At 52.3% G+C, this 16518-nt stretch overlaps 2 protein-coding genes and 1 long non-coding RNA gene across 6 annotated transcripts in view; 2 read left to right on the top strand and 1 right to left on the bottom strand.

Annotated features, from left to right (window-relative positions):
• The window catches only part of SAMD4B (sterile alpha motif domain containing 4B), a 38900-nt gene extending 36795 nt beyond the window's left edge, over positions 1 to 2105 (bottom strand). For both annotated transcript variants that reach the window (XM_045076803.1, XM_045076804.1), the window contains exon 1: positions 2053 to 2105. The gene's annotated coding sequence lies outside the window, so the exon portion shown is untranslated. The remainder of the gene's footprint in view (positions 1 to 2052) is intronic.
• Positions 2106 to 2648: 543 nt separating this feature from the next.
• Positions 2649 to 11544, top strand: GMFG (glia maturation factor gamma). Of its 3 annotated transcripts, none has more exons than XM_004776183.3 (8): positions 2649 to 2929; positions 7488 to 7555; positions 7995 to 8091; positions 8211 to 8260; positions 9106 to 9155; positions 10609 to 10691; positions 11135 to 11208; positions 11354 to 11544. In XM_004776183.3, the coding sequence occupies exons 2-8, from the start codon at positions 7553 to 7555 to the stop codon at positions 11423 to 11425; spliced, it is 429 nt and encodes a 142-aa protein (XP_004776240.1). In that variant the 5' UTR covers positions 2649 to 2929; positions 7488 to 7552; the 3' UTR covers positions 11426 to 11544. The 3 variants fall into 3 exon arrangements, with proteins under 3 accessions (XP_004776240.1, XP_004776239.1, XP_012903170.1); XM_004776182.3 differs by lacking the exon at positions 2649 to 2929 and adding an exon at positions 2982 to 3117; XM_013047716.2 differs by lacking the exons at positions 2649 to 2929; positions 7488 to 7555 and adding an exon at positions 3096 to 3117.
• Positions 6427 to 7071, top strand: LOC123391153. Its single transcript, XR_006605777.1, has 2 exons — positions 6427 to 6914; positions 6999 to 7071. It is a non-coding gene; the product is annotated as an uncharacterized LOC123391153 (long non-coding RNA).
• Positions 11545 to 16518: the final 4974 nt, after the last annotated feature.

Raw genomic sequence — 16518 nt, 5'->3', positions numbered from 1 at the left:
TCAAAGCTGAGAAGGATCTCTGAGTTGATTTCAAAGAAAAAAGAACAGAGATGGTGAGAGGATATAAACAGGAATCCTAAAAGGGGTAAATCTGATAGGGTACTGAATGGAAGCATGAGGCAATGTTCCGAAGAAGTCTCAGAAAGTGCTAAGGATTAGGTTGTCCATGCAGGGCAATTTTGAAGAAAATTCTCTAAAGGGTGTCTGCAGGAGGTGTGGTCTCCAGAGAAAGGCTTTGGATGTGCTGTGGCAGGATGGCAGAGATCTTTTCAGGAACTCCTAAGCTTAGCTGAGCTTAGATGAGGAGAAACCTCTGAGTAAAGTCTTCGAAAGATAAAGTATGGGACAAGTGGGTCTTCTGAGTAGAATGTGGGAATGTCAGGGTAGAAGGTCTTTCAGAAAGAATTCTGGGACTTTCTAAGAGCAGGACCTCAGTTATTTTAAGGGAAGACTGAATAGGGAGGAGGTTCTAGAGGATGTGAGGGAACCTGTGAGGAAGAGCTCAGGGAGGGAAGTCTCTAGGAAAAGTGTCTTAGTAAGGCAGGAGCTCTGAACAGTGATTCTGTGGGTTCTGGGGGTGTGTCGGAAGGGTCTCTGGGAGGGTTTTCAAGGGCTTATACCAGGAGAGCTCAAGGGGTTGCCGAGGTCTCCGAGAAGATGTGAGGACATCTTGGAAAAACTGCATCTCACAGAGATCATGAAGAGTCTTAAAATTTAACAGGTTTTGAAACTTCAACTAAAAGCCAGTCTAGAAAGGGGAATTTTCAAGGGTCATCTAAAGAGAATTCTAGAGGATATCAGAGACTACAAGGGACCTTTTTTGAATCCTGAAGACATCTGTGGAACATGTGGTGTAAGTTACCAAGAAAGAGTTGGGATAGGTAACAGGGCTTGTGGAAAAGGCTTTTGGAATATGGGATATGAGTTCTCCAAAGATTTCAGTGACTCTCTGGAGGAGACATTTGGGAGAAGTGAGGGTGGTCTTGGGGGAAGATTCTTGGGGTATGTGAGGGTGATCTCTAAGGCATTTCAGGCTGGTGAGACTTGGGGGACCCAAAATCTTTGGGATCTGTGGAAGGGTCCTAAGGAATGACTTCGCAAAGGGGGAGTGTGTATGGGAGATGGCTGGCGCTTGGGTGGAGGGAGGGTCCTCCAGGTGAATTTTGGGGATGTGAGGACATTTCAAAGTCTCTGAGGAAGAATTTCAGGGTATATCAGGGGCATTCCAAAGGACATGGTGGCAGGGAGGGGTTTGGAGATTTGGGGGCCATGTGTGAAACATCTCCCAGGTGATTTCTGGTGTGGGGGTAGGTAGGAGGGAAAATTCTTGGGACCTATGAGGCGGAAGACCTGAGGAGATTGTGGAGATATGCGAAATAGGTCTCCGGGGAAGATTTCTGGAATGTGCGGGGTCTGGAGGGGATCTCAGGGAGACTGCAGGAGATTTTTAGGGCTTATGAGGGAGGCTCGGGGAGGAGATATGACACACATTGTTGGAATAGATGAGGAGTGGCCTCCGGGGAATATTTCTGGACGGAGGAGGAGGATGGGGATCTGGGGCCAGAGGAGGGGTTCGCTGGGGAAGATTTCCGAGACCTAACCCGGCGTCTGGACAAGATTCTGTGGACGTAAGGCGGGGAGGGGGGGCGGGGGGTCTTTCGGAAAGATTTCGGGCAGGAGGAGGGGTGCGGGTTTTCAAGGGGGCTCTGGGGCGGCTTTGGCGTGGCTGTGGGAACGCCCTCCAAGGAGGTGTCTGAGGCAGACCTGCGGGGGGGGTTTCGGGGGTAGGTCCCCCGGCCCCTCGCGGTCCCCAGGGTGTGAGGAGGGTTTCAGAGAAAAGCTTCCCAGGCGGCCTGGGCGGGCGACTCGGGGGTCGAGGGTGGGGGATTCTCTCGAGGGCCGGGACCCCCGAGGCCCGCGCTCGCCGCCGCCCGCCGCTCGGGGTCCCTGAGGGGGCGGGGCCGCCCGCGCGGCCTGGGGCGCCCTGAGGTGAGCCCCGCGCGCCCCGACCCGCCGCCGCCCTGCCGCCGCCCGGCCCTGTCCGCGACTCACCGCCTCGGCCTCCGCCGCCGCCGCCGCCGCTCGGGCCTCCTCAGGCCCCCGCCGCCGCCGTCTCCCCCTCTCCGGCCCGCGAGCTCCCCTCCCTCCTCCCGCACCGACCACCACCACCACCGCCGCCGCCGCCGCCGCCGCCGCCGTCGCGCTGCGTCACCGCGCCGTGCGTCACCGCCCCTGGCCCCGCCTCGCCGGGGCCGCTGCTCGCCGGCATTAGCTCACGCCGCGGTGACGAACGGCGCGCCCGCCAACGGGCGGCGAGGGCAGCCCGAAGGGCGGGAGGTGTGCGCGGAGAAAGGCGGGGTCCTGGCGGAGAGGGGAACGCTGGGGGTTGAGCGAAGCCCAAGAGGCCCGCCCTCCACGCGCTGGGATTGGTTGACCGCGGGGCTGACGGGCAGTCGGCCCCTCCGGGACCCGGGGGCGGGCGGGCGGGGCGCGCGCGCGGCGTTGCCATGGGCGACGGGCGCGGGGGAGCCGGGGATTAGGCCTCCCCGCCCGCAGGGGGCAGTCTCGCGCGCGTCTACCTCAGCGGCCGCGAGCTAGGTCACAATTCCTGAATCTGGTGTTCAAGGCCTGCCTCCCCTCCCCTCTTGCACCGTCCGCCTAAGGCCTGGGCCCAAGTGGGCCCGAGCGGCCAGGTTACAGTTTGGCGCTCAGGCTCTGAACGCTCAGCTCTATCACCGCAACTCTGTCTGAACTTGCTGCTTCGTGTCCCAAGTGGGAATAGGATTGAAAGAGACGATGCGTAGAAAGCGCTTGGCACAATGGAGGTCGTCAACAAATGGGAGTTGTTGCTTTGACTATTGTAATCTGTTCATTCCGCAAGCTTTCCTGGATCTGGTGACTAAGCGGAGCGGGGGCCCTCACCCAGAAGGTGACCGAGACATGGCGTCTTTGAGGAACTCCAAAGAAAATACAGTCGGGGTGGACGGAGTGTAGAGTTCCGGGCAAGGAGTGGTGGGAAATGAGCTGTGGCCAGATGTTTGGCCACTTGAGGGAGTTTGGGCTTGTCTTGAGGACGCTAGGGAGCCATGGAAGGGCTTCAAGTCAGGGAGAGTCATGGTGAGTTGGGGATTTGGAAAGATGGCTCCGGCTTTCATATGGAGCGTGGATTGGAGGGAATAAAACTGGGGCCTTCAGTAAAGGGAGGCAGTTGGGGTGGAACAGGGGCGTTTGCACCGGGGTGGGACTGTGGGAAAGGGAGGAGGTGTGGGTGGAAGAGACGCCCAGGAGGCCTAGTGAACCTGTCTTGGGACTGGCTGGCTGCAGAGCCGGGAGAGAGATTGAAATCCTAGACAAGGCCTCTGGATGGGGAGTTTAGGGGTTAGTGGTTTCTCCCTCAAAAGGAGACCCAGAAGAGAAGCAAGTTTGGAAGATGCTGAGTTCAGTGTGGGCTACCCAGCAGCGGGGCGGACGTGCGGGTGGGGGGGGGGCGGGGGCGGGCAGGAGGCTGCACAGAGATGGGTCTGGAGCTTAAGAGAACTTGGGGCCGGAAACCAAGATTTGAGGTTCATCAAAGATGGTAATTGAAGCTGTGGGTGATCTAGCCTTGGAGGATACGAAGGATGAATGGAGACAAGGACTCAACAGAACCCTAAGAAAGGAGGACACCTAAGGTTTGAGCAAAGGAATGGGCATCTGTCCAAGATTGAGAAGGGACAGCCAGACAGGAAAATGCAGTGAGGAAAGTTCATTTCAAGCCAGGCTGGCAGAGGGTATGGAATCCCATCCATTACCTCCTCTGTTTAAGCAAAAACCTTCGTGGCATGTAGAGTAGTTCAATAGATACCATTTCATTTATTCATTCAGTGATACTCAAGTACCTAATATGTGTCAGGGGCTTCAAGGTTCACTAGAACCTTGTTTCTAGAAATTCAGCAATGGAACAAAGCTTACATTCATGCCTGAAGCTTAAATTCTGGTTGAGGGAACACAATAAATAGATGTTATTTATTTATTTATTTTGAAAGAGAGATCACAAGTAGGCAGAGGGGGAAGCAGGCTCCCTGCTGAGCAGAGAGCCCATGTGGGGCTCGATCCCAGGACCCTGAGATCATGACCTGAGCCGAAGACAGAGGCTTAACCCACTGAGCCACCCAGGCACCTCTAGGGGACACGATAAATAAATAAATATAATGTGACTTGGTGATAAGTACTACAGGGAAAAATAAAGCAAGCTGAGGGGATGGAGTGATGAGGTCAGCACTGTTTTAGCTGGGGGAAAGGTGTGATCAGGTGAGGTTTGAGCAGAGATCTGAAGAAAGGAAGGGGTAAGCCATAAGGGAAAGAAGGTTCCTAAAAGAGGGAACAGCAAGTGCAAAGGCCCAGTGGCAGGCTTATTCACAGAACCACAAAGAGGATAATGTGGCTGCAATGGAGTGACCAAAGAGGGGAGGGTAGGAGAAGACAAGGTCCAGGTGGTAATGGAGGAGGGGTGGTGGCAGATAAAGGCCACTGTAAGGATTCTAGCTTTTACAACTAGCTTTTACCCAAATAACATGGAGGCTGTAGGAGGATTTGAGAGAGGAAGTGTGTCATCTGCCTTGGGTTTTATTAGGATCCCTATGGCAGTCCTCTGAAAAATAGTGTGTCTGTGGGGGGGTGGGCACAAGGGGACAGTGAGGAGGTTGCTGCAAGAGTTCAAGCAGGAGATGAAGATTTGGGGGACCAGGGTATGGGCCTTGCATGGAGGGGGGTGATGGGGAGGTTCTGGTTACATATCCAAGTTCAGAACTGACAATTCTGATGTACAGTGAGAGGAATGAGACAGGTTAAGGATGACTGAGACATCCATGTGGAAATAATCAGCTTAGCAGCTGGATGTAGGAGTCTATGTAGAGTCCACAGAGAAACCTAGGCTGGAGAAATAATTGGGGTATGCCCTTTGAAAGCCAAGAGACTGGATGAGATCAGGAGAGGACGGTAGGTGAAAAAGAGAAGGAGATGAAGGACTGAGCCCTGGGACACCCCACTGTTAAAAGGAAGAATCAGGGGCGCCTGGGTGGCTCAGTGGGTTAAGCCGCTGCCTTTGGCCCAGGTCATGATCTCAGGGTCCTGGGATCGAGCCCCGCATCGGGCTCTCTGCTCAGCAGGCAGCCTGCTTCCTCCTCTCTGCCTGCCTCTCTGCCTGCTTGTGATCTCTCTCTGTCAAATAAATAAATAAAATCTTAAAAAAAAAAAAATAGGAAGAATCAGCAAGAGGCTGAGAAGGAGCACAGCCAGAACACTCAGAGGAAACCCAGGCCAGGGTGTTGTCCTGAAAGCCAAGTGAAGAAAGTGTTAATTCAGGGCACAGAGAAGGATGGATGGTGACACATGCAGCTGCCAGGGCACAACAGACAAAGACTGAGAATTGACCAGTAAGTCCAACACCATAATTGGTGGCCCAGACAAGGCTACGTCAGGGGATGGGGACAGGAGTCACAATCTGCTGGGAGAGAGTTGAGAAAATCAGGAGGAGACATTGGAGGCAGCAAGTATAGATGATTCTTTAGAGAAGTTTTGCTGAAAAGGGAAGGAAATGAATGGGCAATGCTGGACGGGAGATAGGGTTCTTCATTTGTAAGAAGGAAGACAACCCAGGGCGCCTGGGTAGTTCAGTTGGTTGAGTGACTACCTTCAGCTCAGGTCATGATTTGTGAGTCCCAGGATCGAGTCCCTCATCGGGCTCCCAGCTCCATGGGGAGTCTGCTTCTCCCTCTGACCTTCTCCCCTCTCTTGCGCGCGCTCTCTCTGTCTCTCTCAAATAAATAAAATCTAAAAAATATTAAAAAAAAAAAAAGAAGGAAGACAACCCTATATGTAGACTGAGAGGAAAGATCTAGTAGGGATGGGAACATTGATGATGCAGGGAAAGGGAGAATAGCTCTAATGACCCCTGTCCGTTGGGGGGAGGGGTGGGATCCAGTGCCTGTGGAGGGATTCAGGAAGGTGAGGGTTGGGGGTGGGGGGAAGCTGAACCAATATGGCGGGCCAGCCACTGGGGAGCAGGAACCTGTGAAGAGTCTCTCTTTTTTTTTTTTTTCAAAGATTTTATTTATTTGACAGAGATCACAAGTAGACAGAGAGGCAGGCAGAGAGAGATGGGGAAGCAGGCTACCCCGCTGAGCAGAGAGCCTGATGCGGGGCTTGATCCCATCCTGGGATCATGACCTGAGTCAAGGCAGAGGCTTTTTTTTTTTTTTTTTTTTTTTATTTATTTGTCATAGAGAGAGAAGCGAGAGCAAGCACAGGCAGACAGAGTGGCAGGCAGAGGCAGAGGGAGAAGCAGGCTCCCCGCCAAGCAAGGAGCCCGATGTGGGACTCGATCCCAGGACGCTGGGATCATGACCTGAGCCGAAGGCAGCCGCTTAACCAACTGAGCCACCCAGGCGTCCCAAGGCAGAGGCTTTAACCCACTGAGCCACCCAGGCGCCCCTAGTGAAGAGTCTCTTGTTGGCTTTTATTTTCTCACTGAAATACAGGGAATTTTCCCATAAATTACTTCCCTTTTATTTCTCCTTTATATGACAGGACACTGTATTGATTTGGGGGGGTAGGGGTTTGTGGTATAAGTAGGTTACAATATCTAGGACTTTGATTTCATGGTGGGAAAGGGGGCAACACAAAATGCACTTAATAAAAAAGGGAGTACTGGTCTGACACAACTGGACACCATTGTTGTAAGGCCCGTTATTAGGCCCTGAGGCTGAATAAGTGCAGGAAAAAATCCAGCATTACCTGGAATAATGGAGTGGAGTCTCCACAGGATAATGTGGAATCTCGATATCCCCATCAATACGGTGGGTGTCAGTTAGGCTAGCAAACATCCCTAAGCTCCCCTTTTCTACTCTGGAATTAAAATATTCCTCCTCCAGGAAGTTCTCCTGGATCGTCCCCACTCTGGAATTAAAATATTAACTTAAATTAAATTAAAATATTCCAGAGTGGGGACGATCCAGGAGAACTTACTGGAGGAGGGGAGGAGCTAAAGAGCTATCTCTCTCAAGTAAGCAGAGAGGCAGGCAGAGAGAGAGAGAGAGAAGGAAGCAGGCCCCCTGCCGAGCAAAGAGCCCTATGCAGCTGATCCCAGGACCCTGAGAACATGACCCCAGCCAAAGGCAGAGACCCTAACCCACTGAGCCACAGAGGCGCCCCAGACCTTGCTCTTATGTACAGTGTATTGAGCATGTCCACCATGCCAGGAGGTATGTAAGGCTGTTTTATCCCTACAGGAATCCTGAATCAGAGGGATGAAGCTACCTAGCTAGGGTCACACAGCAAGGCAGCATTTGAATCTGGGTCTGGGTGATTGCAAAGCCTGGGAGGTCCTGGCAGATGAGGGGAAGGAAGGAAGGGGAGGAGCCCTCTGAGACAGTTGTCCCAGAATGGGCATAAACAGGATGTGGTGTTGGATGAAACCTTTCCCCTGCCCCACACCCCTCCCCCTGCAGCCCTGGTCCCCAACTCTAGAAGACAGCGGAACTGAGAAAAGAAGAGGCCTGTGGACAGAAAAGTCATGGTTAGGGGGCTGAGGGGGTGTATGGGAAGGGCTGGGGGCTGGGGTGGGGTTGGGGTTGGGAGATTGCCTGGGTGAAGGTCAGCCTGGGGGCTAGTCAGGGGCTGGGAGGGTGACCCCATTGCAGCAAACGGCCTGGCTGGGGGAATAGAGATTCTGGCTCCGGGTTTAGTCCCTAGCAAGCAGATCCTCAATTGCTCCCTGAGGGCACCTGCCTAGAGGGCTGGAGCCCAGCCTCTGCCCTGCTCCCCAAACGCTTGCACTGGTAAGGGGTGGCACCCACCTGCGGAAAGCACCTTTTCCCTAATGTACCCGGGGCGTCCTATGGGCCGTCAGGCCCACCTCTTCATTAGTAGTTGGGGAAACTGAGGTTTAGGGAAGTTGACGGGGTGGGGTGGGGGGCTTACACTCTTCTTAAGCTCTTCCTGGGCTTCTCTGGCAGTCGGATTCCCTGGTGGTGTGTGAGGTGGACCCTGAACTAAAGGAAAAGCTGAGAAAATTTCGCTTCAGAAAAGAGACAGACAATGCAGCCATGATCAGTGAGTGTCATCTCCTCCCCTGGAAGGTTGGCGGAGGGGGTGGGGCCAAGAAGGAAGTCTGGCTAGTGTCCCCACTGGATGGAAGGGGCAACTAACCCCCATATGCCATCCCTCCCCAGTGAAGGTGGACAAGGACCGGCAGATGGTCGTGCTTGAGGAAGAATTTCAGGTGAGGGTATGGGATGGAGGGGGCCACCGAATAGGGCAGGGTGGGACTGGGAGAAAGAACCAGGGGGCTGGAACTGATGCTACGAGCCTGACTTCGGGGTTTAGACAGGACTGGAGGTCAAATCCCAGCTCAGTTGTGACTTGAGGCAAGAGACTTCACCTATATAGGTCTCTGTTTTCTCATCTGTGAAATGGGGATATCTGTACCTACCTGAACCTACCTCTTAGGTAGGTCTATGATTTAGTGCTTTAATCCTTGTCATGGGCCTAGAAGTGGGCCTGGCACATAGAATATGCTCAATAAAATGATGATGGTGATGACAACGATGATGATATTTTATTGGCATGTAAATGAAAGTTTCCAGATAAATCAACAAAAAGCTAGTGGAAATCCTGCATAAAAGGATAGACCTCCCCTTTTCTTGCCTCGATGTCTTTATCAGTCACACAGGGATGCTAATAAGGCTCACTTCGTAGTGTTGTGGTAAGGATTTGAGGGGGTAGCCCATGGAGGCTGGGCCTGTTTGACGGGGCGGTGGGGGGGGATCAACTAGGAGCTGGGCCCTCTCAGGTCCTCTAAAAGACAGTGTAGCAAAATGGTTACAATTTGAACCCAGATTCAAATCTGAATCCTGCGGCTCGCTCTCCACAACCTTGGACCAGCGTCTTAAACACCCTGGGCCTGTTTGCTCACCTGTAAAGTGGGGCTAAGAGGAGAAGCTACTGCACAGAATTGTGGGAGAAATCAGTGAGTTAATCTATGTGTGTTTCTTAGACCAGTGCCTAGGCACATAGGTTGACCTTACTTAATGACGGTCTTTGCTTTTTCTCCCCCCTCACGCCTAGAACATTTCTCCAGAGGAACTAAAAACAGAGTTGCCAGAGAGACAGCCCAGGTATCTTGGGGGTAGTGAGGGGAGGGTCAGGCCAGGGAGGGGTGAGGGTGATGATGAAGGAACAGACTGAGGGACCCCTTGGATTCCAGTATTAATTGCGGGTTCTGGTCTGGGTTCGAGGCCATGAATTCACACCCTAGGACTTTTTGTTTGTATACTAATATTTTATTGCAGAATTTTACACTGGTAGTCATGTGATATTAGAGCTTGCTTTCTTTTGTTTTCTGTACAAACATTGTCAGATTTCAGTCTCGTGATTGCACTTCATTAAACAAAAAATGAAATTTTCCTTTTTCAATGCCTGAGAATACTTTGGAAAGTGGAGTTGTTTGACCTTTAATGATTGGGGAGAATCCTGTGTGAAGCCTCCTAAGCTAGTACAAAGGAGGTCTTCGACACTCCTGTGAAGCCTAGTCATGTTATTTTACATCTCCACTGGAGTGAATTTGGGGTGCACCAGGATTTTGACCCGCCATCTCAGGCTCTCCATCCCAGCCAGGACCAGCTCTCCAGGTGTCTGACAAGTGTAGTCACGCTGGGCCCCATGCACAGAAGGGAGTCTCAAACACAGACGGGGCTTAGTGCTCTGCGGCTGCCTGCCATCTGGAAATTTTTTATAGTTTTATCTTTGAGTTCGTGTTTTGTGTAAAGTCTGGTGGGACAAGTGGAGTATGTACTGGGGGCTTGGAGCCGCCTTCAGCTCACACATGGTCCCTCCATCAGCCCTGGTTGGTCAGGTTCTCCCCTGGTCGCTGCTACCCTCTGTCCCAGGCAGGGGGTCTGAGTGCAGATAGGGGAGGGTCAGAGTCAGAGTCAGGGTTGGCAGACACCCCCTGCATGACAATTTCCAAGGTCTGTCTACAAGCGAGCCAGGGGGTGTACTTGCCCTGTGAGTGTCCCCATGCCCAAGAGAGCCCAACTTGAAGTAGTAAGTTTAAAGAGCCAGTGACCAGTCTGGATAGAGACTGTGGAGCAAAGGGAACAGCTTTTCTCTTGCCTTTTTTTTTCTCTTGCCTTTTGAACAGCAGGCCCCACATTTCCATTTTGCCCTGGGCTTGGCAAATGATGGGCGCTGGCCTTCGTCCCAAAGGTCTAGAGCTTTGGATGGTCCCACATAGTTCTTGAGCCTTTACACTCCGACACGAATTCCCTGGGCTCAAATCTTTCCTGTATCCACAGAAATCCAGTTAAGTGACTCTGGGCCTCGGTTTTCCCATCGGAAGTATGGGAATAACAAGAGCACTTGTGTCAGGGGGTTATTGTGAATCAAACAAGCACTTACAATGAGTATTTTTCATCCTTTTGTTTTCACTGCCTGTATACTGGGGTCTCATTTGTTAGACCTAGGTTCTCAGACTCAGGCAAGATTTCAAGACTGTGGACTCCGGTAATGGGCATTGGGCCCGGGCTTCAGGCGGAAGTACTGAATTTGATTTCCCTTTGGCTGGTGTAGGTTTGTGGTTTACAGCTATAAGTACGTGCACGAGGATGGCCGAGTGTCCTACCCGTTGTGCTTCATCTTCTCCAGTCCTGTGGGTGAGGCACGGCTCTCCCTGTCCCCACAAGAGGGTCTTAGATTCTGTGCTTGGGGTGTGCAAGAGCGTGTCCGTGGGTGCAGGTATGTGTGACTGGTGACTGTGTGAGTGTGCAGCATGTGTGGCGCATGGGTGTTGGGGTGGGGTGCGAGCTCAGATTCCTTAAGAGCCCACCTGTCCTCCTCAGTCTCAAGGTGTGTAAGCCAGTTAACCTCTCCCTTTTATTTAGAAACTCCTACGTGGCCTCTAAACCCTCTCCTGGGACCCTCAGCATAACAAGTCCCTCCCCCAAACAGTCCCCAAACCCTGAGTATGGCTTCAAGAGACCACCTTAGAACAGCTCCCAGGACCCTTCGAAAACTTCAGGGCCTGCAGGACATAACTAGGGCCTTAGTGATAAGCGGGGTCCCCTAGTTACTCTCTTTTCTCTTCTTTTGCACGCAGGCTGCAAGCCTGAACAGCAGATGATGTACGCAGGGAGTAAAAACAGACTGGTGCAGACAGCAGAGCTCACAAAGGTTTGGGCCTGGGGCTGAGGCTCCCCAAGGCTAGGGAGGTAGAGCCCGAGGGTCTGGGCTCCTGTTCTGAGTGGGGGAAGGGGCCAGAGGGCTCACTACTTCACTTCCTGAGTGGGTCTTAATGCGGAGAACTCTCCCTGCCTAGGTGTTTGAAATCCGCACCACTGATGACCTCACTGAAGCCTGGCTCCAAGAGAAGTTGTCTTTCTTTCGTTGACCTCTGAGCTGAGGAACTGGATTCCTGATGTCGGAGTCTCTGAAGAAACTGGGGACTGGGACCCCTAGGACCTGAACGTCTGAGCCCCTAAGGAAATTAAAATGCAGGAATTCAAGAGATCTCAGTTCTGTGTCTGTTTCTCCTTGGGAGAGCTAGCAGAGGGTCCCTGCAGTACCAGCGTTAGGCCAGCAGAGGGCAGGCAGACCAAGTAGATGGCCGCTGAGTCCCATAAGAAAAGGGGCGGGAGGGATACCTGTTTCTTGGCAAGAAAGGAAGAGGCCTGTAGGTTTTTCTGGGGAGGAGTTGGCGGGCTGAGGAATGGTGGGGGAGGGGTTTCCAGGAAGAATTGGAAAATATCTGAAACCAGGAGGGGGCCCTCCTAGGGGAATATAGCCACCTGGGTTCCTGAGAGTGAAGGAGGCAGAGTGCCTGTTCCCCTCCTCCCTACTTCTCACCGCAGCTCTAGGAGCTAGCAGACAGTGAGCCCCCAGGCTGGAAGAATTTTAAGATTTTATTTATTTATTTGACAGAGATCACAAGTAGGCAGAGAGACAGGAAGAGAGAGAGAGAGGAGGAAGCGGACTCCCGGCTTAGCTGAGAGCCCAATATGGGGCTCTGATCTCAGGACCCTAGGATCATGTCCTGAGCAAAAGGCAGAGACTTTAACCCACTGAGCCACCCAGGTGCCCCTAGGCTGGAAGAATTTAAAGGCAGAAAAGCTGTTGAAGGATCAGACATAATTGCTTCAGGGAGTTGCTGTGGTGGGTGGTTTGTGGGGTTAGGGAGGCCTGAGGGCCCAAGGCTAGGGAAGGTGAGAGGATCTAGGGCTCTCAGTGAACCCCTGAGGGGTATGAAGTTGAAGGTCAGGGAAAGGACCCCCTACCTGCCCCAGTTGGGAGATTCTTTTTTCTTTCATGTGCATGTCTGGGCTTTTGAGTCTCTTGGACCCTCTGTCTTTGTCTCTGAGGGACATTTATTGAGCACCCACAGTGTACCAGGCTCTCAGAATTCTGAGATGGGCAGGTCTTCACAGAGATAAATCACTCTCTCTGCTTCTCCTCCTAGTCTCTGGTCCTTTCTCTGTACCCAGATGCAGGGACCTGGGAGCTCCCCCCCCCACCCCTTTTCAGGTTCCCTGTAGAGAGGTGTTCGTTGCCATGGTAACGATGACACAATGACCTTGGGCCTGGGCTGCCCCTCCCCCAGCCCTGTCATTCCTGGGGTTGGGTCCACAAGCCCAGCTCCAACCCCTCCCCAACCCTTCCAGCCAGAACACACCCATCCCCTCACCACCCGGCTCAGCCTATTCCTTTACCCCCTTGTCCCCTGTCAGGACAAGTCCTTTGCATAAAGAAATCGCGAACACATGCCCTCTCCTCCTCCCCCATGCCAGTATTAGGGGGAGGGATTTGAGTTTCTTTCTGACACCTGTCCTGGTGCCCTCCCCAGCCCATCTCTGCCAGGAACATCTCTACTTCTTGCTGTGATCACAGCCTCAGTCTCTCATGGCTAGAGATGGAAGAAGAGGAGGGCTGGGGATAGGAAATGTCGTTCAGTTAAGAGGTCAAGAAAGCAAAAGGACTTGTCCAAGGTCGTGCACTTACATGATCAAATTAATAATAATAGTTAACTTTTTTTTAAAGATTTTATTTATTTGACAGAGAAATCACAAGTACATAGAGAGGCAGGCAGAGAGAGAGGGAAGCAGGCTCCCCGCTGAGCAGAGAGCCCGATGCGGGACTCAATCCCAGGACCCTGAGATCACCACCCAAGCCCAAGGCAGCGGCTTAACCCACTGAGCCACCCAGGCGCCCAATAATTGTTAACTCTTTGAGGGCGTCCTATGTGCCAAGTACCTCTATAAGCCCTTTACAGATGTTAACTCATTTAATCCTTACAAAATCCCAAGAGAATGGTATCATAATTATCCCCAATTTACAGATGAATAAACTGAGGCACAGAAGCCAAAATAGCTGCCTGAAACCCCACTGCTAGGGGTTTGCACAGTTAGAACTTTAACTCAAGGCTATTAGGGAGTGGTCAAAAGCCACTCCCTCTCTCCCCGCAGGGAATTTAGCGGTTCATCCCTTCCTTTTCCTTCCCCTCCCCTCTCTCTATCCTCCTTCCCACGTAGTTGAACTTCTGTCAGCCTCCAGACTCATGATTGCAAACAATCCAATCAGGAAGAGGCATGTACGAGGAGTTGTCCAATCAGGAGCAGGGAATGTGGAACTCAAGGACCAATCAGAGAGGATGACTCTGGAGACTGCCCAATACAGAGGAGGTTTGGCTAGAGGGATTGCGGAGGGACCAATCAGAGAGGCAGAGCGGAATACACCATCCAATGGAGAGTCAGCACAATGGGGCGTGGCTCCAGTTTGGGGGCCACTCCTTCAAGGGTCCTCCCAGAACAAACGAGGGACCATCTCCTCTCTTCCCACTTGCTTTCACCTAGGCTTCACAGATCCAGGCTCCCTAATTTTTGAATCCAGGCCCTAGGGTTTCCCTGGGGAGCTTCTCCCTGCTAACCTTAAAGGAAAGTAGGGCTTACGTTAGAGAGGAAGAAACGGGATTTAGGGCGGAACTGAGAATGGGGGATCTAAATTAGGCAAGTGTTGCCTGGACTGAAAGATGCTTTTGGGGTGGAGTTTAAGGTGCTGGGGGCAGTGTTGGGGCTAAGAGGGTAGGACCTGGGCCCGAGGGCAACCTGATGTCAGAAAGGGGGGGGCGGTTTGTTTTGGGCAGAGCCTTGGAGGGGGGTGGGGCTGGGATTGGGGGTGTGAGGGTGTGTGTGCGTGTGTAACTAGGCTTGGGGGCGGGGCCTAATTGTGCAAGTGTGAGAATGGTTGCCGGTCTCTATTAAAATGTCTGGGGCAGGAATTGAGGCTGGAGGAAACTTCCACCTGTTGCCCCCTTTCAGGCCAACTCACAGCCTCCAATCGCTGGGCGTTTCCCTCTTCCCTTCTAGTGACCCCAGGCTGGGACATTATGTTTATTGCTGAGTGTGTCTCCTGCCGTGAGTCTGGGGTGGGCCTACCTCCTTGGCCCTCTCCTGAGAGCTATCAAGAACACGTGTTTGCTGAGCACCCACTGGGTGTCCTTTGTCGTTCTGGACACTGGAGAGAATTGGTGTCCAAGCCTCTCCTCTCAGGAGGCTTATATTTCAATGACTAGACAACAAGCAAGAAACAAACAAATAAGTGAACAATAAAGAGACATTATTAACAAGCATGATAAATGCTAGGTAGGGGATAAAATAAGATGATGGGATAGAAATAGTGGGACCTTTTGTTGCCTCTTTAGTCTCTAGAAGACTCCCCCTGCTCACCAGTATTAGGTGACTATGTATTAGGAAATATATATTAGAAAATATTTCCAACATGCAGCAAAGTTGAAATAATTTTACAGTGAACCCTCATAGACCCACCACCTAGATTCTACCATTAACGTTTTATTGTACTTGCTTTTTCACCTCCCCATCCGTCAACCCATCCATCAACCCATCTTCTTTTTTATGGATTTCAGAGTAAGTGGCAGACATCTGGACAATTGGTGGAGGGTGAGGGGGAAACTGGGGAGGGGGGGAAGGAAGGACTCTCTGAAGAGATCACATTTGAATTAAGATTTGAATGAAAAGGAAGGGGAAAGAGTGCAAAGACCCCAGGGGCTGAACTGAGTGGGTGTGTTGGAGGAGTAGGAAGCCATTGAGGGGAGCTAGGAAATGAGAGTGGTAAAGGATGAGGTCAACAGGTGGATAGGGCCAGAGATACTTGGGCTCAAGCTCTTTGTTTCCCCATCTCCGTGGATCTCCCTTTTCCATCCCAGGCCGGCCATGGCCTTCTTTTCCTTTCACTTCCTGCCATTTGTTACCTGTGTGACTTGAGGCGAATTAACTAACCTCTATGTGGTTAAATTTTCCTCATCTGTAAAATAGGGGTGTGATGGGACCTCCTCATCTGGCACCTGGGAGGAGTCAATGGAGTCATGTAGGAAGCTGTGCCATCCCTGGCGCACAGTAGCACTGGACGCTTGTCCACTTTTGTGGTTGTTAACTATTCTCTCTCTCCATCTTCCCAGCCCAGGACCTCCACACCCCATCAGGGAGCATCAGGAACCAGGGTGGTGGTGGTGGTGCCTGGCTGGAGGTGGTGATAACGGTGGTGATGTTGGAATCTGGAGATTGGTGGGGAGGATCGTGGGTGTCCCCAGGGGGCATCTAATGGTGGTGAGTGGGGTCAAGATTCACTAAAGGGGAGGTTTTGCAGAGGTGCCCTGGATCTGGGAGACAGGGCAGGCTACAAGTGATGATGATGTGACTAGGAGGAATTTAGGGAAGGGGTTTGACAGAGGACCTTGATACAGTGGGATCCAAAAATGGGAAGGGTTTGAGCTGCCAAGGAGCTGGGGGTCTGCCATAAGATGGATTTGGAGGGGAGGCCTTGTTGGTTTCTGAGTATCTCAGAAAAAGGTGGAGAGTGGCCTGAGATACTCAATGGGATTTGGGGGAGGGACTGGGGTGTCAACTATTGGGTAGGAGTTTTGCAAGAAAGGAGTCTAACCAAGGAAGGAGCAAAGAATCCTGGGATCCATGGAAGTCACAGGGAGGGGGAAGGGTCTGCAGGGTCCAAAAAAAAAAAAAAAAAAGAGTAGGAACAGGAGGGAAAGAATCTGGCACAAATCAGGGGTTCTGGAAACCAAGGGGGGTTTTAGAGGGAAGGATGATCTGGGGTCTGATGGGAGGTAGTGAGGAAAGGTAGGGGGAAAAAGAGACATCTTGGGGCCCCCCTAGAAATTAGACCTGGTCTGGAGTCCCTCCTGGGGGGTCAGGGAATGGTTCGTGGTCCTAGAGGGTGGAAGGACATGGCTGGGGGGCCCCCAAGATGCACAAGGACATGGTTTGGGTCCCCAAAGGAAGTAAGACATGATCTGGTATCTCCCTGGATGTTGAAATATGGTTTGGGTCCTCTCTGGAAGCTGGGGCATGGTCTGGGGTCTACCTGAATGTTATAGTGTGATTTAGGGTCCCTGCAGGGGGTTGCTCTGGATCCCCCTTGGGTGCTGGGATATGGCCTGGGGCTCCCACTGGAGTATGG

This window comes from Mustela putorius, unplaced genomic scaffold (genome assembly GCF_011764305.1).
Source record: "Mustela putorius furo isolate JIRA1106 unplaced genomic scaffold, ASM1176430v1.1 tig00000196_pilon_pilon_pilon, whole genome shotgun sequence".
NCBI lineage: Eukaryota > Metazoa > Chordata > Mammalia > Carnivora > Mustelidae > Mustela > Mustela putorius.
Note: the sequence above shows the minus strand (reverse complement) of the source record. Positions and strands in the feature narration are given on the sequence as shown.